This window comes from Falco naumanni, chromosome 13 (genome assembly GCF_017639655.2).
Source record: "Falco naumanni isolate bFalNau1 chromosome 13, bFalNau1.pat, whole genome shotgun sequence".
Lineage (NCBI taxonomy): Eukaryota > Metazoa > Chordata > Aves > Falconiformes > Falconidae > Falco > Falco naumanni.
The window spans coordinates 22,714,047-22,740,195 of NC_054066.1; the positions used below are offsets into that span (position 1 = coordinate 22,714,047).

Here is a 26,149-nt window from a genome sequence, read left to right on the forward strand (position 1 = left end):
TATCTACTTACACCGTAAGTAAGTATCCTTGATACTGCCTCTGTACTGGACAGGAAAACAACAGCAATCAGGAAAGCAGAAGAAAAAAAGCTATAAAGCAGGGAAAGCAGTAGTGCCACCACCGTCAAACAACTTTTTCTTTCTGGTTTCCATAGAAATTTACTTGACCTTGGTTTCAAGAGCTATGAGGTATTAAGGCTTGGGAAAACAACTTCAGATAATTGAATAAAATGTGATTTCAGATAGACACATGAAAGTGATCTAGTCCAAGTAACTTTGAAAAGGTTTTCACCAAAACACGCAGGAGTCAACTATTACCCAGATCTCATCATACACCCAAATGATGTGTTCCTTTGTACCCTGAAAAATTAAATATCTGAGATATTTCCAAAACTTATGTATGTTATTGAACAGGAATATTGTAATTTCAAACTAATGTAAAGTACTGGAGAATTAAAAACAAATTTAAATTTTGTTCAGAAAATGCGGGGTTTCATTGTTTACAAGGTTCTAGGGTTACGTCATCACTTTTTTATAACAAGCAAGCAAATCCCAGAAAGGCTGATAATGTATTTTACTTCAGAATTTATTAGTACAGAAAACTGACAGCTTCTAACTACTGCACAATATAATCTAAGAAAAATATGTATTGCATTATATTTCAGGCTTAATCCTCCAGACTCTGTTTTTCAAAAGTTAATTTTGCTGTTATGAAATCAAACTTTCTGAAACAACGCACAGTATGCAAGGGAGAAATGTTTACACTGCACACATTGAGAAGACAAATTGACAAATGCAGTAAAGTGCAATCTGCAGCTATTTACTTTTATCAGGAAAGAGTAATGAAAGCTACAAATACATATTTTTGAGAATACTAAATAATATACTGTCTACATGAACTTTCAAATGTGCAGACTCTAGTCAGCAGCGTGGAAAAACATTACTTCACGGCCCAATATTTTTTAATGGACTAAAACTATTGAATGACATAAAGATGAGCTCATTTTTTGCTCAATATTAAATTTTTCTCTGTGCAGTGGCATCTTGCACAGTTTGCATCTCTGGCCTCACTGCTCTAACTGTATATGCAAATAATTTGATGGATATGAACATTTCCACTAAGTTCAGAAGCATTATTGATAGATACAAAATCAAGCACGCACATACACACATATTCAAAATATAAACAGGTTGAAAGTTCCAGGACATGATTTTAATTGTAGTGCTTGTTGGTACTTAATAGAAATCACATGTAAGAACACAGCTTTATTTAGCAGTATCTTTTCTGTAATGATTGAGAGCTGGGGCTCTGAAGCCAAACACAACAATTATATTGTCTGCCTTATCCTTTTATTTTAAGAAAAGGAATATTCTTTTACTGAGATCAGTTGCTTTCATATGAGTAAAGAATACCATATATGAAAAAAACCCAAACAATCTATATATAATGATACTATGAGGTGAAATAATTCCTCTTTTCCAAAGCAATTTGTTCTAATGTTTCATTGTTCACACTCTCAAAATTGTGGGTTTTAGTTCACATGTGAATCTGTATGGTTTTATTCTCCAGTTTTTGATTCTTATGCTATCTTTTATGTTTTACCATTCACACACTTAAAAGCAGTGATTTTCTAGCCAATAAATAATGAAGCTGTTGACTAGTACTGAATCTAGTGCTGCTGCCTGAAAAAATGTTGGTAGGGGAATTTGCATTCAATGCTGATCCTCCATTGACAGGTAATACCTCTGAAGATCTATCAGTCAGCAGGTAAATTTGAAATCCATGTGATTACCTACTGTCCTAAAGCACTGTTTTTATTGTGAATTCCATAGAGTACCATGCAAGAAGTTCCATAAAAGTCTGTGCTGCTACCTTAAAAAAATAAACATATGATTCCTTCAAAAGATGTTTTTAAAAAAGTTTCACGATGGACAGAGTTGTTCTGTGAAAAAATTCTGACAGGCATTAATTAGCCTCCTTCTTCTAAATCCCGTTTAAATCAATTATCACTTTATTTTATATTAGGTTATTATAAAAGTTAATAAATTTCCTATTATCTTGGGTTATTATTAAAATTAATCAATCTGCAGTTACACAGGTCACTGCGATTCCCCTTTGTGATGCTGATTAAACTTTAGCACTCTTCTAGCTTCTGGAACAATCTTAGCCTCCGTATTTCAGTGCACGTAGCTCATTTAGCCTACCGTTCAGTTTTGGAACTCTGGACTCCACTGCCTGATGGGATCTAGGAACTCTACAGAACAATTACTTCAGCTTTCCTTTTCTTCGGTTCCCTTATAGGATGCTACAGCTCTTTAATAACTTCCAATTATAGACTGTGCAAAGTTAAAAACTTAATGTTTATGTAGCAAGACTGACAAAATTACCTATAGTGTCTTCTATGGTTTTTATGATTTCCTATTAATCTGCAAAATACTAGTCATGTGGTAAAAGCTAATCCAAAATTCAACTGCTCCTTTAGACTGTTGGGTTTTTTTTTTTAAGAAAAATGTTAACCTGAGGCTATAATTTTTAGAGGTAAATCATCAAAGCATTGAATTCTTACGCAGTTAACACTGAATAAGGTCAAAAATTTCTACTGTCTCTTTTGTCCTGCATGTCTTTAGAAGAATGAATATTAAAAATAAATAAGAAATCTTCCTCTGATTTCCACTACTCCCCAGTTCCATGCAAGAAAAATCACCTTACTAACAGATTTCAATCTGGTACTAATCATACTTCATGAAAACATAAGAAATAAGAAGATTCTATCTAGAAATTGCTTCTGAAAGTGCATTTTTGAGCTAAAGCTCATACACCCAAAGAAACAGTAACTGGTTCTACTGGTCTGGAGTTTTCTACTACTTTTCTAAAGATGCTTGAAGTACTAGCTCAGAAAACAGAAAGATATCCACTACTTAAAAACACACATCAGATTACAACCAACCGATCAAAGATGCATGTGCTTTGCAGCAAATCTTTTGTACCTGTCATTCTCGAGACCACATAAAGAACGATCAATGTATATATAACTTCCCTACAATGAAAAATCTTTTTAATACAATACTTAGACCAGACTGAATCACCAACACATTTTACTGTGTGCTCCAACTGCAAAATGTTTATGAACAGAGTAAATGTACCCGTTGAAAAATATGTGCCAAAACAGTTACGTGGATATTAAAATTCTTTACTCTGAATAGGTAATCAAATCCCAATCTGTCCTAATTTGCTATACAGGCCAAAATTGGTCAGGCTTTAACATACAGAATCTATCTCAATACAGTCATGTTATCAACCAACCAATTTACAAATGCACTAGGTCCCCGAGTCTCCCCCTGACAACTGATGTGTCAGTATTGCTGAGAATCAGCTGGCACGGGAACAGAAATTCAGCTTTTCCTACGCAACCAGTCTAGAAGCTCAGGTTGATGTGGCTTCCTGAAATGCAGGGCCGCTGGTGCTAGGCCATTTTTTAATTCTTAGCCCATTCTCTTAGTTCTGCCCAGGCTGAGGGAGGAGACCCTCTAGACGTCCTCCATCCTAAAGACACAATCAGCTCAGTCCTTAACAACAGCTTTCTGAATCCGAGTAATTATTCAAGGCCTAATATCTTAACAGAAAGATAGAATGAAAGATATTACAGCAATGTATTGAAAGAGCATTAAAGAACCTGTTATAGCAGGAATTATTTTCAACGTAGCTGAAATACAGTACATACTAAGATTGATTAAAAAAAACACCCTAACAAACCTTTCTCATACATCTGCACAGCAAACCTGAAAGCAACAGTATCTCAGCATTTCTTAGCCAAGTCTCCCTACTGGTATTTCATCTTCCTCCCTTCTGCCAGCCCTGACTCCTGCTGCTGCTTTGCCCCTCATCGATAGCATCTGCGTACCCTGGTAGCACTTTCCCTACCGTACCTAACGTAGCCAGGGCAGACAGCTTCAGCGTGTAATGTGTGTTCCTCAGAGAACCTGAGTGTGGACCTCATGCATTGTGAAAGTCTGTAGATTAAAACAACTGAGCAAGCAAGAAGTCTATTTGAAGCCTCTGGACCAAATTTTTGTTTGAACTCAAATGGTTTTAAAAGAAGAGTGCTGAAGCCTAGTATCAGACTCCCCCAAGAGAGTCCAGCATTCACTGACACCAGGATGAAACCTTATTTATGTGGTTGTTAACAATTATTAATTATTTTTTTAAACAAAAAGGCAAACCTGAGTAATCTGATTTCAAGTTTTTGAACTAACACCACTGCCTGTCAGGAAGGTACTTTAGCAAGTGCTGCAAAAAACCTTTAGAGACAGCTACCTAACTAAAGAAGGAAATAATTTATAAAAGTAAAGCAAATATTACCATAAAGCAATAGAAAGCTCACCCAATCAGGGATCAAAGAGAAGTTTACTTCCACATTAACCAGCTTAAATCTTAAATATTGGACATGTGCATACTGCTTTCAGGTCACCTACAGATCAATAACAGATCTGATGCAGAAAAGGTTTTGCAAACCATTTCAAACAACAAATGAACTCAAGAAAATAAGGGTCAGAAGTAATACAAGAACAGAAAAGACTACATTCAAAAAATGTCATTCAACATTACTTTGTCATTTAGAGAATTAAATGTATTCCAACATTTTCAACATTATACCTGAATTCTGTACTACTTACACCATGCAACTGACTCCAACTGCTACTTCTTAAGTACTTTTAAGACTAACAAGTGAACTTAATGCCAAATGTTTTAACAGTGCCCAAATGCAGGAAAGAAGATTGAGAATTCATATGCCTTTGATAACTTGTCCTAAGATCTAGATTACATTCCCTCCTTTGCCTCCTTTGTGACTTTGTGATGAAGTTCTACTCATCTCCCCGTATTTCACTTTACCTTTAGTGAGAAAAGCAATCATTTTTGTTTTCCTCTACTGTTAGTCTATCCTTTATCTTGGGATATAATTTTCAAAGGCACAAAGGCCAATCAGAAAAGTATCTTCAACTGAAAGCCAATTCAGCTTAACATCTTTCTTTACCTGTATCTGAAAATCTCCTTCATGCTTGAAGTGCTGTACAATCAGACTTGGAATCTGTACTAATTTGAAACTGTTATATCATCATCAATACTAAATTATACAAAATACTCATTTTTGGTGGAGGAGACCGAAGATAGCCTTAAAATGTTAATGCATGATGCAAAAGCAATGATCCAGAGGATGCTCTGGCTAATTAACAACCTCTAGTCTCAGACCTGGAATGATAATACTGATGAAAACACTGACAAGCATTTCACGAAAAGACCCTTGTTGGGCTGGTGCTCTATAGGAAACAGAGGAGGAAGGAACAAAATATATCTAGGGAAAAAAATCATTAAGATCTGAGTTCATGCAGTCAGAAATGTTGTTACAGACAAAAATCTTAAGGGTCAGTGTAAGTAATCATGCTGGGATAGTTGACACAGGTAGCTCCTGATCTCAAAAGGGGGATAGCCAAGGCAGCATATCACACAGAGAAGCGAGGCGTGTATCATTGCTCTTTTCAGCAAGGAACACATCCCTGTTGCTGCAAGAAAGCACTGGCTAATGGTTGCCACCAAGACAGATGCAGTGCAATTCTTTCAGGACAATATGCGAACACCACGGATGTGCTGAATTAATCTACCACAGAAGTTTTCAGGATTTCCAGCAGAATCCTAGGATCTGCGTTCATGCTGTCTAAGATTCAGAGACTACTTAAATATTTATGTATTTAGCTTGGTAGTCTTTCAGCAAAATTACAGTAATTGGAAGGTATTTTACTCAATAACAATGGGATTCAGTTAACATACCTTAGCAGTTAATTACCAAGGACTATACGGTACTCCCTGAAGTAAAATAAAATACTAATAAAAATAAAAATAAAATAAAAAAAAGCTCAATGTCAGAGAGTACTTTGGGAAAAAAGCACCAAGTCTGCTGGAAATAGAGACTTCTGTAGTAGCAGAATAACCTCAAATACTTCCCACATTTTATCCCACTTTTACGTAAGCGTGGCTGCGCTACTCCTCATATAATTCCTCTCAGTGTACATTAGTTTATAGGAAACCAGAATAAGGACCAAAATATTTACACTAAAGCCCAAGGCAAAGTGTGATCTTTGTGGAGCATAAACACATTGCCTCAATTAAAGGTCATGTATGAGCTCTCCTCCTTTCACACAGCTCTTTTTTTAGAAGGTCATAGATAGGCCACGAGTTAAAAGAATAATTTGCCTTGAGCTACTGCATTGCTTACTATAAGCAGTGCTGCACAACCGTCTAACAATACATCTGCATGGAAGAATGCTGCACAGTACTTGTGCCTGCTTTGACAGAGAAGTACGGGATGTCAGAAAGAAGAAACAATCAGAGAAGTTATGATCGTTTATTTACCACTTTCTTTTAAAAGAGGGTTTACATACTACAGCATCAAGCTCAGATGTCAGAAGGCCTACAAGCTGCTTTGGGAACGCTAGAATGAACAGACGCTGCCAGAGCAGAAGCAAGACTGCTCAGCAGAGCAGGCAAGAGTGAATTTTTCTACTTTAAGGACTCTTATCTTCATCATTAGGGCCGCAAAATTCAATTAACGGACTAAATAAGAAATTTAAAATACAAAGTGAGGATGAGCTTTTCAGGCCACACCTCTGATTAAAGCAAGTAATCCTCGTATTAGGGGAGAACCACCAACCTCCCCCTCGCTCAGGAAAGTGCTGGCAAAGTGCCACCCTAACATTATCTGCTCAACCATTTGTCTCCTTCCTCTATGCCTTAATACAACCTTATAACTTCCTTTGTTTTCAGGAAAAACATCTTCCCGCCACACCAATGAAGTACTGAAACACTCTATCCTGCACTTCCAGATGCTGTGTAGACAAATCAACTTATATGAACAAGTACTGCCCTTGCATTGATGTAACCTGACCTGTTCAGATAATACACTACTATTCTATTTTGTTTTGTAAGAATCAGATTTTGAGACTTGTAAAAAAAAAAAAAAAAAAGAAATAGAAAAAAAACTTGAGTGTTCATACAGAGATACTTCTTCTACCTGACACTTGCAGAGATGGTAAAAAAAAACAGCTGGGGGGGAGTGTGTATGTGGTGCCAGACAGCAACACACATGTATGGCATAAATACAACGGTCAAGAATGAACAACACACAGGTCAATATGCTATTATTTTCTTTGAAGCAAAAAAATGAGTTGGTGACCTAAAATTACAAGCTGCCATATAGACTTGCCAGAACTGTTGAACTGATTAATTCTGCACACAGTAATTTAAAGTACCTGATAAAGAAACTGAATTGGGCTGCCCTGCTATGATATTATATATTTCTTGCTTTGATTACCTGCCATTCAGGATCTCTCTATCACTCTTCTCTCTTCAAAAAGACATGCTACTGCACTTGTTTCCACCACGACAGTTCTTCTTAACTTAACAAAATACCCACACACTTTGTCTACCTTATCTGACTTTTGTCTCAAGTGTTCATGTGTAGGGTGAAAGAGTAATTCAGGAGAAAAACCATAAAGTTAAACCCAAGCATTTAAGTACCCCTTAAGAATGGTAAAAAGAAAGATGAATAACATTGGAATTAATTCTAATAAAGTGTAGGTGATACCCATCTTAGCCTTTTCTTTCTTGAAAAAAATGGATTATTTCCATCACTCACAAGATAACTAGTGTCACCTGTCTGTCTGTTTAGCTAATACCAAAGAGAACCAGTTTTTGATGAGCAAGCAGGATCAGATGCCTTCAGTAGCTCTGCCAACATGAATGTAATGCTTTTTTCATGGAGAACACAAGCCATATTTTTTAGTGCTGAAGCAGAAAACTCCGTCATTTTACAGGGAAATAAACCAGAAGCCAAGACCCAATTCTTTCCTGTCTTATAACAGTATAAATCAGGGAAAATATACTGAAATCACTACGGTTACGGCAGTTTATAGGAATACAAGTGAAATTAGAATTCCAGCCTCAACCTGTTCTCCATTATAAGAACAATGAGACTGAAAAAACCCACAAGTGCAAACAGAAGGCCATTTTGCAGAATAAATGAAATATGCCCCAGAATTGTGAAACTAACATCTAGGCACTAATATTTTTAAAAAAGGTCTAAAGAGAATCAAAACAAAAATTGAGATGTACACATGGGTAAGAATTAAAAAAAGCATGATAAACAAGAAGTTCAGATGAGAAAAGGCATTTGGATTAGATGTGCTGTTCTGAGATTAATTAAGCTCAGTTTATTAACATGCTTTTGGTTTCAGGTTCACTCACTAGTCGGCTACTTTGGTTTACAAAGCTATATTCCAAATACCCTTTGCTCTGAAGAGGCATTAAATCACTGGATAACAAATCAGGATACTGTTTTTAAAAGGAATACATGCATACAACAAACAAAAGCAAGATACCTATTTCTATTGTTGGGTTTTTTTTCTGATTAGCCTCTCTGTTAAGTCACTTTGACTTAGAAATATTCTCCTGCTGTTTTAGGTCATTGTAAAATATTAGTTGAAGTGCAATGAGCCTCAAGAGGTAGACTTTGGCAAAAAAACAGGATTTAACAGAGACTTCACTTGCTTGTCCAAGATATCAACTATTTTAAACACTAAATTTCATACCGATTTTGAGAAAGATGTATCAATTCCTTGAAGCTGATATTCACTGTTTAAAGTGTATAATTTTCTTTTGTATATAATGATAACTTTTGTTCAACACATAAAAAGACTGTCCCAAAGAACAATAAAGATCACCAGTGGAAGAACGGGAAAAGAAAGATTAATTTTAAACTGTGATGACTTCAACAGATGAAGAAAATTTTCTAAAGAGTAATGTGATACAAGACAAGCACAGATCACATGAGAAAGCTGTAGAATCTTGTAGACTGAAAACTGAAACACATCAGAAAGACTTATTTTTGCAGTAGGAGGAAGAATTGCGTCAAGTGATTGCTTGAAGTCCTTACCAGTTTTGGTTTTGTATCATCAAAGGTGCTTTACATAGCCATTTGTATGTGCATTTTACCTAATCACACCTTACGTTTGAAATCTGTAAAATACAATTCTCATTTCCTTTATAGAAAAAAAAAAAAGAAAAAAAAAAAAAAAGAAAAAAAAGAAAAAAACAAACTAAGCAAACTACATCTTCGTGTTTCATTTACAACAATAATCCATTAATTTGCAGGGAGAAAAAGATTTTATGCTATTACTTTTTCCCCAGTTCCTCAGAGCCACAAAGAAGTATCTACAGCAATATAATTGGTTCCAAAGCACCCTCAATTCTGAACATTCAGTTCCATTTTAGCTGTGCAGACAACTGTTTTACAAGCTTACTTGAAGATATATTTTTAAGTAAGATTCATGACACTTTTGTGGTGTTTGGAGTTATTAAATATTTTGATAGACAACTGCAAATAACCACCACTACTTGTTTTAAATGAAAATCTACTCATTACACAAAGCTCGATAAGCAGACCAAATGCAGCAAACAAAATGCAAACAATAGCATATATCACACAAGACAAGCTTTTTAAAAATAATGAATCTACAACCAAGTAAGATGTTTTAGAATTAGCGTGAAAGAGAGAAATTTAAAACATGATACCACTATGGAGTTCATGTGCGCTAGCTACTGTATAAGCTTATCCTATATAACATTCTATTCTCTTGTTCATAAGTTGTTACTTGGTAGACTACAGCTTTATTGTTTCAGAGTTAAAATGACCTTAAATTTTCCTGTCATCCTAGTGCCAACTTGAAAGAATAAAACAACTTAAAGTATTTTTGTATTAATTTTTGTATGGTGCGTGGTAGCCTAAATTACTACTTCTTTCATGAATTTCACCCTCCTTAATTTTGTGAAAAAGTATGAAATAAAAATGTGCTAAACTCAGAGGATTTTAAAAAGGTATACTTGACACTTGTCCATTTCATGAAAGAAGCTTTAAAAGATATTTGAGTATTACTAATATTTCAGAACATATATTTACTAAATAACTATCAGTGGAAGAAAATGTGGATAAACTAAGGATAACTTTGCCACAGATTTTTAGACATATTTTTGGATTCCAGACTGCATTAACCAAAATTAGTAGGTGATCCTGAAAATTATAGATAATCAGAATGTAGCAAATCCCAGTGTCACAGACACTGGTAATGTATGAAACAGCAGGAAGACCATCTAAATCTCTATTCACACCAACCCATGAGTTGTTTATTAATCTTCAAAATAAATATTGTTTTTCTTTTCCGTTCAGACACAGAATCCAACTATTTTCTAGGAATGCTCAAAAGCCTATGGAAAACCAAAATCAATAGTAATAAATTAGAACTTGATCTGCAGCTTCTTATAAATCTTTACAACTTAAATTGAATGTGATCATTCTCATGTCAGAGAAAAAAAATTAACATGTTTAAACTGCAAGGAAGGTATTTTCCAACTTGATTTTGTGTGTGTGTGTTTTTGGAAGATTCCCTTCTTCTAATGCCATATTTCCTGTTGAAGACAGAACATGCAGCCTTCTTCAAGTAATTATACAATAACATATCAAATCAAGACTGAGACATGGTACAAAGTTGTTAGTATCTCTCCTAAATGTTAGAAGACTCTTCTTGGAAGAGAGCCTAAACATTAAAGTCTTAAAATAGATGGCTACAAAACAGGTTTTGAAATCACCTTCAAGGCTCTGTCAAGAGGCAAAGCTTTGAACTGGACGACCTTTTACCTGCCCAAAGAAAGCTTCCTGCAGAAACTTCAAGAAAACCATTTCCTGGCTTTTTTCTTTTCCTGACATCACAGATTATCAGCTGTAAAATTCTTCCCTGTTATAGTCAGTGAATTCTCATTCTGTGTGCACTTGAAGACAGGAGTAGCAATATTATGGGAATTATGCTCCTTTGACTCATTAAACGAAAATGCATCTCAACTACATTACTGATTAAAACCTCATGAATAATTTGGAAAATACAGAGATTTTTCACATATATTTGATTAGTTTGAAATTGCTTCTGCAATTCTCTGGTAATTCAAATTTCCAGTTTATGAAGTGTCCTGATAACCTCCATTCTAGCTCTGTTTAGTAGTTTTTCACACTGGACAAGACATCACCACCAGAATATTCTGGTGGTGAACAGATGAATTGGACATGCAAAATTAATGAACAGGGAACCCTTAGAATAGTTCAAGTGATGCTAATGATTATTCAAGCTATGACAGCTTTAAATGAATTTTAGATGAATAAATTTTGCATCACTATATACCATTCCCTTTTTATTTTGCATGCATTGTTTAACATCACAAACTTTGGGAGTGTAGGATTCATTGAAGGCTTTTACTAAGTTCTTCCCAACAACGGTGCCTAAATTTAATACGTAAGATTTTTTTTTTTTTTTTTTTCTCCTATGGATGACTGGCACTGAACTGGTCAGATGTTTTTCTTGTTTGTTTGGAGTATGTTTTGGTTTGGCTTTTTTTTTTTTTTTTTTTAATGTAGTTATTTGTTACATGTTTATGCCTATAGAATAGACAGAGATATTAATTTAATGGCATTTAAAAAAACAGATTATTGTTTTCACATACATGAAATGTAACCGCACTAACACTGAAATTAAAGGGGCACTTTGGGTGATAGATTTACAAGGTTAAGATGTAAACACTCCTGGGTACTAAAACTCAGGCAGGCAGCCAAAACATAACAATCACTGTAAGTTTAAGGTGATTTCTAAACCATTCAGATTATAACTTTGTTAGTTCAGTCTATTTCAAATGTAATTCCGTTTCATATACAAGTGAACAATCAAGCACTAAATGAAGCCAGCTCATTACGAGTTCAGAAAGACACGGCTGCTAAACTGACACATGCACAGCAACCGGACTTCCTGAGCACGTCTGACAGATCCCGCAGGACACGCTGGTGAATCTGAACACTCAAACGTATGTAAGCGTCCTCCTCTATGGATGCATGACATGGGCCCATGTTGGAAGAGAACTTCCAACCTCAAAACCTATCACTGTGAGCAGGAACTCCATGCTGTTTACTGTGCCTATTTCCCAGTGGTGCTCAGGTCAATGTTTTCAAGTTAGGTATGAGTTTAGTATTCTACAGACCTATTTTTACTCTTCCTATGAGAAATACTTAAAAAAACACAAAACCCAAACATTAAAAAAACCCCATCCCGGGTTCCTACAAATCTATTTTCCTTCCATTCCTCTGACTTCTCAATATGTGACCTGGTTTGGAAATATGAAATAGCGCACAATTTTATGATAAAATATACTGGTAAATCACACAAAAGTCACAGTGCTTCACAAAACATTTTCATGCTTGTCTAAAGAATAATCACAGCTAGAAGACATACTGAGAGAGTGTGTCAAAGAGCACTTCAAAAGCTGCCCATTCTCAGAATATGAGGTTAGCACACTTAGAAAGGTCATCTTACTATCAAAACCCGAGGTATTTAATACTTTTGGCCAGGTTAAATGTCTATCAAATTACTTAAAATATTTCACCTTTTTTATTATATGACAAATAAATGGTCTGCTTTTCATTATTGAGATGCATTTTTTTCCACACTGATCTGCAAACTAGAAAGTGTGTTGTGCTGCACAAGATTTTAATTATTAACACAAAAGGAACATATTGTTGTAACTGTTGTAAAACAAACACAGAATGTAGGCTAATTCTAATTTCATTTTGTATTAATGTGTTGTAGATTCTGATTTAAAGATATATTTTTTTTCTGGTTATTTTACCCTACACTTCATTTTTGCTCATGCATCTTTTTCCCACGTGCAGTTTGTGTGGTACAGCTTACAGATATTAAGACAACTTCATTCAAGAACATAGTTAATAACGACTAGGAAAAAACTGAAGCTTTTCAATAATTTGTGTTTATGTAGACAATGTAAAATATCCTGTCAATCTATCATCTTTCATAAGAACTAGTTTACTTTTAAGCACTCTACATGAAAGGTTTTCTATTGGTAAGAAAATGTCTCTCTATCAACACACAAAAAGTCCGTTCCGAAGGGACATAACTAGGAGCAACTAGATGAAATTATGCAAAGGAATATTTAAACAGCATTGAAGTAAACTTTCCTAATATTATAGACTGGGTAAAGTCTCTGGGAGGAAAAGACAATCCCATTACATAGTACAGATTATTACATTAGACAGTTTTAATCAGATCAGACAATAGAAGCCTGGAAATAAAATACGTTCTACAGCAGGTAAGGAATTACTGAAATCTCCCATAATCCAGCACTACATTTAAAGATAATAAACCATCCATAGTTCTTCAATTTTATCTACAATGGCTATCAAAGCTGACATTTATGTTTCAAAACAAACAAAAAACCTGCCAAACATATACATAATTTATGCTTTTAGCAGAAGAACTTAAAATCTGAATTTCATAAAGATAGGGAAGGACATGGAAGGAGAAAGCGTGATACGTTAGAAACAAAGACTTCTGGCAGGTGTCTAATAAGATCACAGCATAAAAACTAGTTCACTTGCATTCTTCCTTCCTAACAAAACTTTTTTCCCCCACGGTTAACAGCAATAATATTTTTATAATATCAAAATGTATGAGTAAGTTTACATGAATACCCATTGTCTGAATCAGCATTTATTTATTAAATTTGTTTAAATTAAAAGTGAAAAAATATGCAACAGTGGAAAAAGCAATATTTTATCAAAATGGAAGCGTTGTTAGCAAATGCAAAGTACCTGCTTCAACTATAAAAAACAAATCCACCATTAAATGCAATTTTGCTTTTCACACTGGAGAAGCAGCATCTTAATGACTTTAATAATGCTGGTAATGAAGTATTGTCTATATTAGCAGCATCTTTTTAATGTAGTTATGAATCTCTGAGACAGGAGTAAAACAGCATAAACTTCCGATTCTCAAGAGATTTTCTTTTATTTTCAACACAAACACATAAAGTAACAGCAGCAATCAATCGTAACACTAAAAGCAATAATAGGTAAAGACTGAGAAATCATGGGGAATCTATAATCTTTTGTTATATGACATACAACGAGTAATTCAAATAATATTTAATGCTTTTTTTCCTCTTTATAACCTACTAATATATGAGTCTTGGAGATCTGTTATTAAACGCTAAAGGTAGAACAAAATAAATGAGAAACACATAGAAGTCGGAAGAAAATAAGCTGGGCTTAATGTAAGGGCTTTTTTAAAAAAATCAACAAATAACAATAGTAACAAGCATCTATATAGAAGTTTATCTTTGGTTCTAGTTCAAAAAGAAAAATAGTTTTCTGTAAATGACACCACCTTTAAATGTAAAGATGTTCTATACATTTTACTCTATTAATAGAGTAAAATACTGATAAATAGTGTGGAACAATAGTTGGTACAGTCATTCCTAATGTTCAACTCATTATTCGATAAATACTATGGAACAAGAGTTGGTACAGCTTTAAATGGTTCTTTAAGAGAAAGGAGCGGGAGGTTTTCCTGTGTTCAGCAATAACAGCAGACAGGGAGTCTGATCAGCAGCGGTCATATAATCAGTTGAAAGAAAACAGCAATGAAATTATGTTTCATAATAACTTTTTTACTTGTGAAACGTTAATTATATAAAAAATCATTAATGGCCTTATTTACAGAGAATGAATGCCAGCATCAAACGAACCCAATTTACCAATGACATTCTGCCAATGAATGCTGATTCGCTAACTGAGCAAGAAAATTAACAATCATTTTTCCTTACAAAGTAATAGTAGGCAAAAATATAACTTGGCAGTACTTCCCTCTTGTTAATGTGGACACTAATTAACATAGTTATTTTACAAAGATTTGAATTAAATATGCCAAGGTCTCAGAATTGTTTGAATTCCTCTTTGCTTAATTAATCCAAATATTTAAATTAGCTTCTTCATCTAATTTGGTGTTTCAACAAGTATCCCACTGAATCCCACTGATAGGCACATAAAATTATTATTTTCATACTGCTTGCGTAGCTTGCTTTTGAAACCTGTAACTAAAATAAAGATGTACTCCCTTTACATAAAATGACTTTAAGAAGTCACGGTTTCTGTTAATTAGCCTGGCACTTATCCTATTCTCTGAACGATCACCAGATCTCAAATGTTAGACAGCTCGTAAGGTTTGTGATTTTTCTTTTTATTGGTGTGTCCAGAATATTCACACGAGCTGCATTTCAGCTATTTCTTCAGAACTTTTCCCACAGTTTCCAGAAATTAATGAAGAAAAGCATTCTGGAAGCTGAAGTGATTAGCAAGTGTGACAAAAAAATATTTTAGAAAAGCCACGTTTACAATGCAGAAAGTAAACACTGTTGTATGCATTTGCCTATCTTAGCTTGCCATTTCTCCACAGGTCTCTTTGAGCTATGGTCCTTACAGCATTCATGGAGTGCTCTGCATTTAGCGTGATTTTTACTTGAGTTTTCTTTCACACGAAAACCTGCAGTTTTTCATTGTTTTCCCTTAAATGCTAACACTTAACCTTTGTAGACATTTATAACAAGTATTAATTGTCCCTAGGAAAACATTCTTCCTCTGTTTTACTGAGATGGCATACCCACAATTTTAGCACAACGGTGAGCATTGAACAAAACGGAACTCTGTCCTAAGTGTGAATGGTGAGCAGACCATAGTCTCGCCCTCCTCAAACACATTTATTTTTTTTTTATTACTTACTCATACATTTTGATGTTATAAAAAATTGCAACGTGTTTAGGAATAGGAGAAAATAATGCACGCTGGTCCCTTTTGCTGTGGTCTAAAAATGGCAGTATGAGTTTTACCACTGAATCCAATAGTACAGTGTGGTATCTTCCATGTATCCATAAATTATGGGAAGTTCCTATCCAACTAAACAGGAATGGCTATTTTATCTTTTCATTTCAAAATTGATTGATATTATGAATTCTAAATTCCTGTTTCACCTTCTTTTCTAACAAGCCTAATTTCAGAGAATTATTCTTACAAATTAAAATGACGCTTGTCTCTCAGTGGACTTTTTAAGCACTTTGCAATCTGTACCTGTTAACAAGAATCTGATGTGAATGGACTCAGAATTTCTTCAAGATGAGATAAGCTCCAAAATAGCACATCTTACCCCATTTGCACTATCATAATTTTGATGTAATCTGTAATTACATTGTCTTCTTGGCAAGTGCTGGAAGTAGTATTGATATTCTTTATAAGTAGATCATTCTTCCAGAGAAAATCTTCTAGAGGCATGGCAAACTGTGAGTACCCATGGGAACAAATGAAGATCTGTGCTGGGCTGTTTCATCACTGTCAATACACTTGACATGAATTCAGAAATCCAGCTATCATTTGGAAGCAGCATTTCCTACAAATCTCTTTAATGTCACAAACTGTATAACCGTTGCATTAATTACAAATAATATCCTACAAAAAATAAAACTATACAGATTACCTTGCATGCATTTTGTCGTTTTGTTTTTAAATGGGGCTTCAGGGTAAACATGTTGAATGGATACAATCTCAATAATAAAGCCTTAGCCACTAAAGAATCAGAGATGAGATGAAAGATGTTTACTGGGAAAAAAAAAAAAAAAAAAAGACCTTCCAGTCATGATTTACTGACTGTTAAGTAATTAACTGGTGCAAGGCATGACTGCAAAGAGACGCTGTGTCCATTCATTCTACTGGATAGGGTAAAATTTCTATTAGAACAAGAATTAAAAAAACCTTAATAAAGTGATAAATAGATAACAAAGAAAGGGTCTGATGCACAGCTGCAGACAGGTTACAGTTTTCAGATCACTGCCATGGATAACATTGTGAAGTCAAAGAAACAAAAAGAAAAAACAAATAGCTCAAGGACTTAATGTAATAAATTTGTTCCCTTAAACGGCAAATATATGTTTTCACAGAGATAGGACTGCAAACACTAACAGGTTAGCAAAAGGCTAGCGATCTTTCAGAATAGTATTGTTTGCAAATACAGCAGCTAAAATTTATAATAAACTTTTAATTGACATATCTGTAATGCCTGTAGACTCATATATGTAAATATATATACACTATAAACAATCTTTCACAAAGAAAAGCTTTTTAATCCCTTAAAAGAAATTATTTTGCATTTCATTTTTTCACAATACTTACACAGAATAAACCAAATCTTTTCCACACAGAATTTACCACCTATTCACTGGACAGGGTAAGAGGTTAAAACATTGCTAAGAAGCAATTTGACTGATACCATTCTACTAACTTAGATGGACAACAATTGCCAACCAAGATCAGTCTTAAACTCCATTTCATTCAACATGCTACTTTAAGCAGTGTCTAGTACCAAATGCTTGAGAGGCAAGTCAACAAAAATCAGAATAACCTAATGGGTATTAGCTTGGCAAATTTATGGAAAAAAACCCTTAAAAAACATACTTTATGAAAGTAAATTTGAACTCCATTTTATGCATACTACTTTAAACTGTTTTTATCATTTCATATATACCTTATTATTTTAAATTCATTTTAATTATCAATAAATTGGGCAACCTCAGAAATGGCAATGTCATTAGTTTAAAGTCTACGTGCACTTACACCAGCATAACTACAGAGTATTCTGTAGACTCATTACAAAGGTGTAGCTGAGCAGTGAACCTGACATACTTATTTAGACAGTATTTCTTATAGTAAGAGTAATATTCTCCCTGTGTGTCACATTACATCTGGTAAATATATAGTTTAAATGCAAACTGAGAAACAGTCTGGAAACATCAGATTAGGGAGAGAAAAATGTGCTTTGTGCTAAAGAATAAAAAATGTGTTACTTTAAAGTTGCCAAAAGGTGAAAAAGCTACAGGGCATGCAAGTACGGTAACACTTGGTATAATGAGCTGTTGAAATTAAGTTATCCTTTTTAACCTCTTAATACAGCTTGTAATTTTTAAAATAAAATGTACTGTGCTTACTTAGAAAAAACAGTTTATGTGTATTTGTGAGGTTAAAACACTTAAACAAAACAATGTCCACCTATAGTTATCGAAAACCAGCCAGTGTCAAGGGGGTTAACCAGGTAACCTCATAAACTAGATGTGAAAGAAAATACTTTATTTCTAACCTCTGCTGCCAGTTGCTGAAGAGAAGGGGATGCAACAGGGTGTAAAGTTGAGTTGCCTCTGACCGGATTATGGAGGCTAATGTAAGCCACAACATTTCTTTGAAGAACTCTCTTGAGATCCTACAACACAAGCAGAGAAATGGTTATTACTATGAATCATTATAATTAAGACCTGTTTTGTTCTTTCAGTTCCTTCTAGGGAAAAATTGCACCCTATGTTTTTGTCCTCTGTGATTCCCTAAGTATTACTTAACTACTACTTCTTACAATATGCTGTTGAGAACTTCAAAGGATATCTTAGTGTTATTTCTCTATACAGCAGAAGTTATAATTCCATTTCACACATCAACTCAACAAAATGCAAACAGGCCTGGGAGGAATTAAAAATGACTACAGTTGTAAGGCCAAAAATGAAAACATTACATACTGTGAAACAACATGATGGCCTTTTAAACTTACGCCTGACAGAAGACAAACTTCAAAAGCAATCACTATCAACAGTTAAATGTACTGAAATTTTTAGAGACCAAATTCAGATTTGAATTGCAAAACTTTCCCAGTGTTTTCACTTTATTATTTTTTAGACTACAAAAGTAGTATGTATAGACTGTTTGAATTATTAACTCATTTTAAAAAAGATCCCCTTTGCCTTCTCAGTAATGAGTTACTCTTTGCATGAAGTGGCTCTTTATATTGAACAGAAGGGATGTAACACAATTACATCTGATGCAAAGCTGACTTGAAGTGGAACTAAACAAATTTTGCTTCCAGCCTGGATCTTTTCAATTTGATTTTTTCACCCCCTCTTGTTTTTGAAGAATAATCATGTTGGAAGTATGAACCTTCAATGAGAGCTAGCCACTTCTCACACATGATAAAAAGCAATTAACTCTTCATTTTATCTACTGTTTTAATTCAGCAGCCATGAACCTCTCTGCTAGCGATTCCTTTACTAGCTGAAGTCCCCTATATTCAAATATGATCAGCAATACTCTGATGGGGTATTTTCATTCAACAAGCTGATTTCTATTCTGTTGAAATTAAGAACCCAAGGAATCGTCCGTGTCAGAGTGTATCTAACTCCTTAGCACAAATTGTTGAAAAGTGAACCAGCACTAGCCATGGAGACACTGAAATATTTATGTAATTAACGTAACCCATAGTACGGTTCTCTTCAATCTGCTCTTGATTCAGTTCTCCCCACACTAAGCCCAACAATTAAAAATTAGTAACTGTTGAACCCCCAAGAAGGAGAAAAAGTAACTTGCCTTATCATTATCACACACGCTCTGTTCTACAGGAACTTTCTTTACAGATGTTTTCACTGCATTTGCTATGTAGTGCATGAAAGTATGCAGATGCCCCAGACCAGTTAATGAACCATAATTTCTGTGTGGTAACTTCATATTGTTTTCATGCTCTCAAGAAAAGTAATCAGTATTGCAGTGAGTGCTTCTAAAAATATTTTACCTCTGCCCATTCATATGAACCGATGTTCCCAAATGATGTTCCTCCCCATGAGCAGAAAACAATGGTCCGGTCAGGTCTCCAGCCTTTCTTAACTTTCAGCATCAAGGCTTGTATAAATGCTGTGATGATAGCAGTGCTACTCGCCCATTCTTGTCCACCATAAGTATTCAGACTGTTGTGATGACTACCAATGATGATGTATCTGTCTGAAAAGAGGGGGCGGGGGGGAGGCACAGGCACGACGGGAGGACAGGGTGGGGAAAGACAAGAGAATCTTATTTTGTCTGGATACTAGCATTAAAAGAATTTTTAAAAACTAAAAGATGAACTGTATAACTGTATTAGTATTCTGTAATGTCAATAATACAACGAAATGCTGTCAACAGAAATTTATATGATCATGTGCAAGACAATCATACAATATAAATACATAAAACTGAATACTACTCAAACATAAACTAGTAAATAAATATACGTCTACACATTCCTCACTTAATCCCTGTGCCCTTGCCTCATTTTTTGTTTATTACTTTCCCTTCTTATAAATTATATATACCATTTTTACAGCCAGGACTTCATCATATAGATAATCTAATAAAGTTCCATGCTCACATTAGAGTGTTACAAAAAATCACAGATGAATAAGCAGGAAACTCTAGCTTCAATACATCTTATAGTCCAAAAAAGCAAACAAAAGGTGTGGTAGTACAATGAGAAACATAGAGAAAATACACAAAGTATTAGTACTCCCTCACCTGGAAGACTGTGTTCAGTGCTCACCACCCTATCTCAAAAAAGACATTGCAGAAACAGCAGTTGAGAAGCTGGTAACCAGTATGGCTATATATCAGGACTTAGACTTCCATGTAAGGAGACACTGAAAAGACCTGGACTGCAGGTTTAGAAAGGAGACATGACAGAGGAATAGAGATAATGAATGATACAGAAACGGTAAGTCAGACCTAGCAACTTTGATGATACTGGAAGAAAGTATTTTATAAAATGAAAAGCAAGAAGTTTCAACCTGAAATACAGAACATGCCTATGGTTATCCAGAAGAAAAAAAAAAATGCACTTTTTTTTTGAGAAATTCAATGAAATCTTCATCTCTCAGGGCATAATATAAAATGCAAATACTAACTCTGAAGTGTAAAGAACTTTATTTTATTCCAAAAGGATAATGTGGTATGAAACAACATGAAAGACTGGTGTGACTGATGTGTGTCAGGAAGTCTAAGCAGAGTTATGCTGTATGACTTACTAAACTACTAGACCTTCTCTGTGTGAGAAGAATTCACAAAGTCTCTTTGAAGGGTTGCTTACTGGTTGTGTTCTGATATTTAGTAAAGTATCTTTCTAGTCCAGATGAGGACATTTGAAGGTGTGCTTTCCATATTTCAGGATACTGATAGAGAACAGAAAAATAGCTATCAAGTGATGCCAGATCCTCAACAAACTCTGGGTATCATTTGGATTCTAAAAAGTGCAAAAAAATTTGTTTTCTTTCTTTATGCAAGGAGATTCATTCTTCACTGTTTTCAGTACAGTGGAATGTAGTAACACATAGGTGGAAAAATACCCATGTTTTATATTTGCTTATAAAATTGAATACACACTCCTCAGTATTTTTGCAGTGACTGCTGCCTAGAAACTATTTCAACTGAAAACCAACATACTTTGATTATAAAACCATTGCCTATGACACTTTTACTAGTTTTGTTCAACAAAATAAATGGTAACATTGTTTTATAAGGAATCAAAAATGCTTTACAAACAGGGGATCTGTTATACACCTACAACACAACATTTTTGGTCAACTGCTTGGGGGGGTATAGGATGTAAGTGCAAGTTTCTTTCTAAAAGCAGATGTAAAAAATGTAAATCTAAGTGTACATCATAATTCAATATAACAAAACTCAATCTAAATCACATAATTTTGCAATTTGTGTGTTGAATCACAAGGTGTTTAATTATAGGTTGCACTGAAAGTGAAAAACCATAGGATCTTCAACTCAATGTTAGGAACTGGGTGAAAAAAAGAATGTTTTTAGTCTTCTAGGTTGTTAGAAAAAGTGCCGCTAAGACAGGGTGATCAGACAGGATCAATGCATGCCCCATCTTATAACCTCTGTTCAGTCTGTGCAGTGTATGTGAAGGGGAGTAGAAAGAGACTTCATGTAAATCAGTATAGGACATTTTGGTGGAGAAGAAAGCTACAAGAAGCAACTTAATCTAGGAGACACCAGCTGAATAAACAGGGGTAAAATATAACAGCTGGTGCCTCCTTTGAAATTCTTCATCTTTGTCCATCTTTCCCTCTTGAATAGAGACAATACCCTGAAGCAAATGACTACAGAAAAAGCATAGGAGAAAGGATGTTAATGCTTACAGAGGCAGCGGCTGTCCTTTCTCATAATCATTTGCTGAAGCATGTAGAGAAAGAGATCACATGGTAAGAAAAAAGAGGAAGAAATGACTAGAGATAGAAAAAAATAATCCATCAGATAAATTTTGAAAGTGATAAGGTGGGATAGTGTCCAGGGTAGTGATGGGCTGGACAACAGGGATTTATCATGAAAAAGTAGTGATTTATACTGTCTTCTTTTGTTATACATCCCATTTTCAACCATGTCCAATAGATCTAACAACATCAGTCATATTTTTTCAGGTTTTAAAAGGCTACCTACCATCACATTTCCTCTTCTTGTAAATGTTTTAATATTTTGGTTGGATTTAGGATGCTCATTGTTACTCCTCAGATCAAATTTCAAATAAGATCACCATTACATAGATATGTTTGTATGTGTGTGTTAGGAGACCTTTAAGCAAAACCAAAAATCCACCCTTGGTGATGCTCTGCAGTCCTTCATTAAGCACTAAAGATAAATTTTGTTTTCTTTCTGCATTTCTGGGAACATAAAGGTGAGTATTTCAGGTGTATAAAACTAGCAAAATGTCATCAAAACAACAAAAGAATCAATGCCATGAAAACATCGAGTATTCAAAACAGTTGAAAGGGTATGGCTGTAGCGTCAAGCAGGAAAAGCAGAGAAACAAATGAAGGTTTAACACTGATTCTGTACAAAATGCCTTCCACGGTACATTACATGTTAACTTGTGCCTACATTAGAAGCCAGTTACTACGGCCCTTGTTCAGCAAGACATTTACAGGACAAACTGTTGGCATCTGCATAGTGCTGTTGACTGCACTTGATTACATATCCTTACATCCTTAAAGTTAAGCATATACTGGCATACCTTTAACAAGTAGCTTTTTATTAAGGATGCAATAATAAGATGAAAGATTCAGGTATAGAGAAGATAAAACAATTATTAAACAGAAATGGATGCATGCTTTTTATTATTTGTCTTGCTTCTGTTTCACAGTTCAGTAGACAGTATGTCTAAACATGGCAGTTTCTGCCTTTCAAATTCCATGACAGCTATTTGCAAAACATTAGCAAATATAGACTAGTAACTTCAAATTCATGAAGGAAATTAAGTCCTTTATTAAAATTAAATTCATTGTGCTAATTGCTTTCTATGTTGGTTAAAATAAATAATGTTCTGGTGAAAAGTACAGCATTCAGCAGACAAATGACAAAACTGAGTCATTATTTCACTAACAGGAATAAAATATTCTCCACCTCCTTTATTCCATCACTTAAAATATCAAATGATTGGTCCATCTCCTAAACTTTTCCTCTGAACCTAATAAAAGAGTATCAATTAAGCTGAATGTGATAATGTTTTGATGACAATGCCATCTGTACATTAAGAATTGGACTGGGTCTACAACATTTTGTATCATGTAAGTAACCAGCAACAGTGTTCATTCACGTTGCAGACAGCAGTTCTTAGACATATAGAATACTAATTATTATTCATGGACTTGTATAAAAGAAGCTTAAGGCACAATTGTAACACAAAATAAGGTTGAAGCAAGTGTGATTAAGAATTTAATCACAGATTTTTGTACATTCTAATAACATTTGATATTAGCTCCATAACTAAGCCAGAGATCACGGTGCCCTACACTTTTGTTTCAGTAAGACACTTGAATTAGGTAGGGATGTTCTGGACTTGAAGCACAGAGGGTTTTTTATCTCAAAATTCTCCTAACATTAGAAAAAAATCAAAACATTTTCTAAAGTTTTACAGACAGCTTGTATATTAATTCAAATAACACAATACAGTAGACCCGAAAATGAAAACCACCAACTCATTTTCTTGGCATAAAATACTAATACTCTGTATGGGCTACATTTAATTCCTGCTTGTTGTGTAAAAATATGCTTATTGTAACTATAATATCCCTTTGAGCTCACTCTGTTTAACCCTTATGTTCTATTTTGTTGTAAGTAAAATCACAAAACGACCATAACAAAGGCTGTCTCCTTCCACTGCATTAGTGCCTTATCTGGCAAAACAGACTCCTGAGCCCAGCTATGACTCCCAACCACTATAAAACAAGTATCTGATACAAATGATGAAGGGCTATTTACCTGGAAATACTGTTCCTTTTAAATATCCAATAACGTTAGATACTGTCTTGTAAGTTGAGACTGACTGAATATTCAAACTGATTACTTTTTTGCCTGTTGCAAGATAAGAAGAGAAAAAAAGAAAAAGAAAATGTTAAACTTGTTTATCCAGCCAAGAAATTTACAGGCCACAGATATAAATTCCCCAAACATAAAAAAAAAAACCCAAAACAACAACAAAAAAAATCCCCCCCCCCAAAAAAAAAAAACCAAAAACAACATAAAAAGAAGTAAAAACAAAGGGGAAAAAAAGATAATGAGAGGAATCAGAGATTGAAACATGAAATATTACATTATTTTCTTAGTCTCACTTAAACAGTGGGGTTTAAACCTGGAATCTCCAAAGAGATCTTTACTCCTTGAGTTAAAAGATCATTCAATTCACCCAGTAAATGCTGCTAGAATACAACAGAAAAAAAATAATTAAAAAGACTAGGAATTTCCTAATTCTGTGACACAGAAATTTGTCTTAATCGTTATAGCTTTTTCCTCATCTAATCCTTTGCCCAGGTCAATCTTTCAGTAACACTCAAAATCATACCTGATTTCTATTACATGATTCTACAGAACCCCTGCTACGCTAAATCAGATGGAAGAGTTAGACTCTGCATTACTAACGACTTTGCCAGCACGGCCTTTGGTGATAGACTTGTGAACTGATACCAACAGAAGAAAGCTTTTTTTCGGCTTAGCTGGTATCAACTGAAGAAACGGTGTAAATAGAAAGGCTGAAAAATTCCAAACCCTGCTAAAATGTAAGGGGTTGGTCAGTATAGCTAGGCCAGTTGAGACTGTAGTACAGGATAAAGCCAGAAAAAAGTAACTTGAGTAAAATAGCTTAACAAAATTAGTTAACTGTTCTTTGCTGAGAATTACTGCCATTCCCTCTGTCCCCCATGTGGGACACACTAACCATGTTAACTCTTGCAGTCTGTGGCAATGGAAACAAAACAAGGACTGGGAGCTGCCCATACCTTTAAAATGTTTCATTTGCATTATAACAGGCTGTATTAACATTCATATCATCTGAAAGGTCATAACTTCTATCTAAGAAAAGTGAAAATGTCTTTAACTGCTCTAACTTAAATGCTAGCAATTGTCTGACAATAACCACTGTGCCATCCTAGACCTAGACCCCAAGCACTGCACCACCCCCAGCACAGACCCGTGTTTAAAGGCATCTTTGAGCCAGAATTCCTTCAATGACTATATCCCAACTGTCAGAGACCAAAATGAAAATATTCCATGGATCATTTTGCTCTCTGTCTCCCAGGCTATTATCCTCCCACAGATGTATTTCTAACAGTTTGTTTCCTGAGATGTACGGAATATGCAAGCAGGGAGTTTACTGCAACATGTAAAAGAAAAACAATACATCTCCACAATACTGTTCTTCAGGGTTCATTTGCTGGTACTTCATCTGGTAAATATACTTTAAAATTCTCTTAAAATAAAATCCAATATATTTTCATTCACTAGTCTTTATTGATATTTGAAAAAAAAAGCAAGCCAACTGTTAGGATCTTTCCTTGTTTTAAAAAGGCATACTTGTAATATTTATTCTACTTTTTACTCAGAGGAAACCCTCTCTGTAATCAATAGATGTATCCTTTATGTGACAGCTCTGGTTTTGCTAGAACACAACAGTAAAGAAAATGCAAGTCAAGCATAGTTAATTAAAATTACACCAAACCACACTATTTTGCAATAACCCATAACAGTAAGTTAATATTTTGATCTGTCATGCCTATGTTGGGGTTTGAGTTGTAACTAACTTTGCCCTTCTGATGTAAATGACCATAAGGTTTATTAACGCCATATGATGATGAATGCTGTTTGTTCTATAAATCTACAGGTATTACTCTGGATTTTTTTTTTAATATTTCATTAAGATAAATTAAATCCAAAAGGGTTTCCAGCACTGTACTATCATGTATATTCTCTCTTTTTTTTTAAACAATGTGAAAACAGCTCGTAGAAGCTGTTGATTAAGCAATTTATGTTTAATCTACACTATGCAA

General features: G+C 34.6%; 1 protein-coding gene across 6 annotated transcripts in view; it reads right to left on the reverse strand.

The window, feature by feature from the left end:
• The window catches only part of NAALADL2 (N-acetylated alpha-linked acidic dipeptidase like 2), a 496,311-nt gene that overhangs the window by 97,588 nt on the left and 372,574 nt on the right, over positions 1-26,149 (reverse strand). For all 6 annotated transcript variants that reach the window (XM_040612990.1, XM_040612992.1, XM_040612991.1 and 3 more), the window contains 3 exons: positions 24,090-24,182; positions 19,585-19,790; positions 18,115-18,234 (listed from right to left, as the gene is read on the reverse strand). In XM_040612990.1, coding sequence (XP_040468924.1) covers positions 18,115-18,234; positions 19,585-19,790; positions 24,090-24,182 — 419 coding nt within the window. The remainder of the gene's footprint in view (positions 1-18,114; positions 18,235-19,584; positions 19,791-24,089; positions 24,183-26,149) is intronic.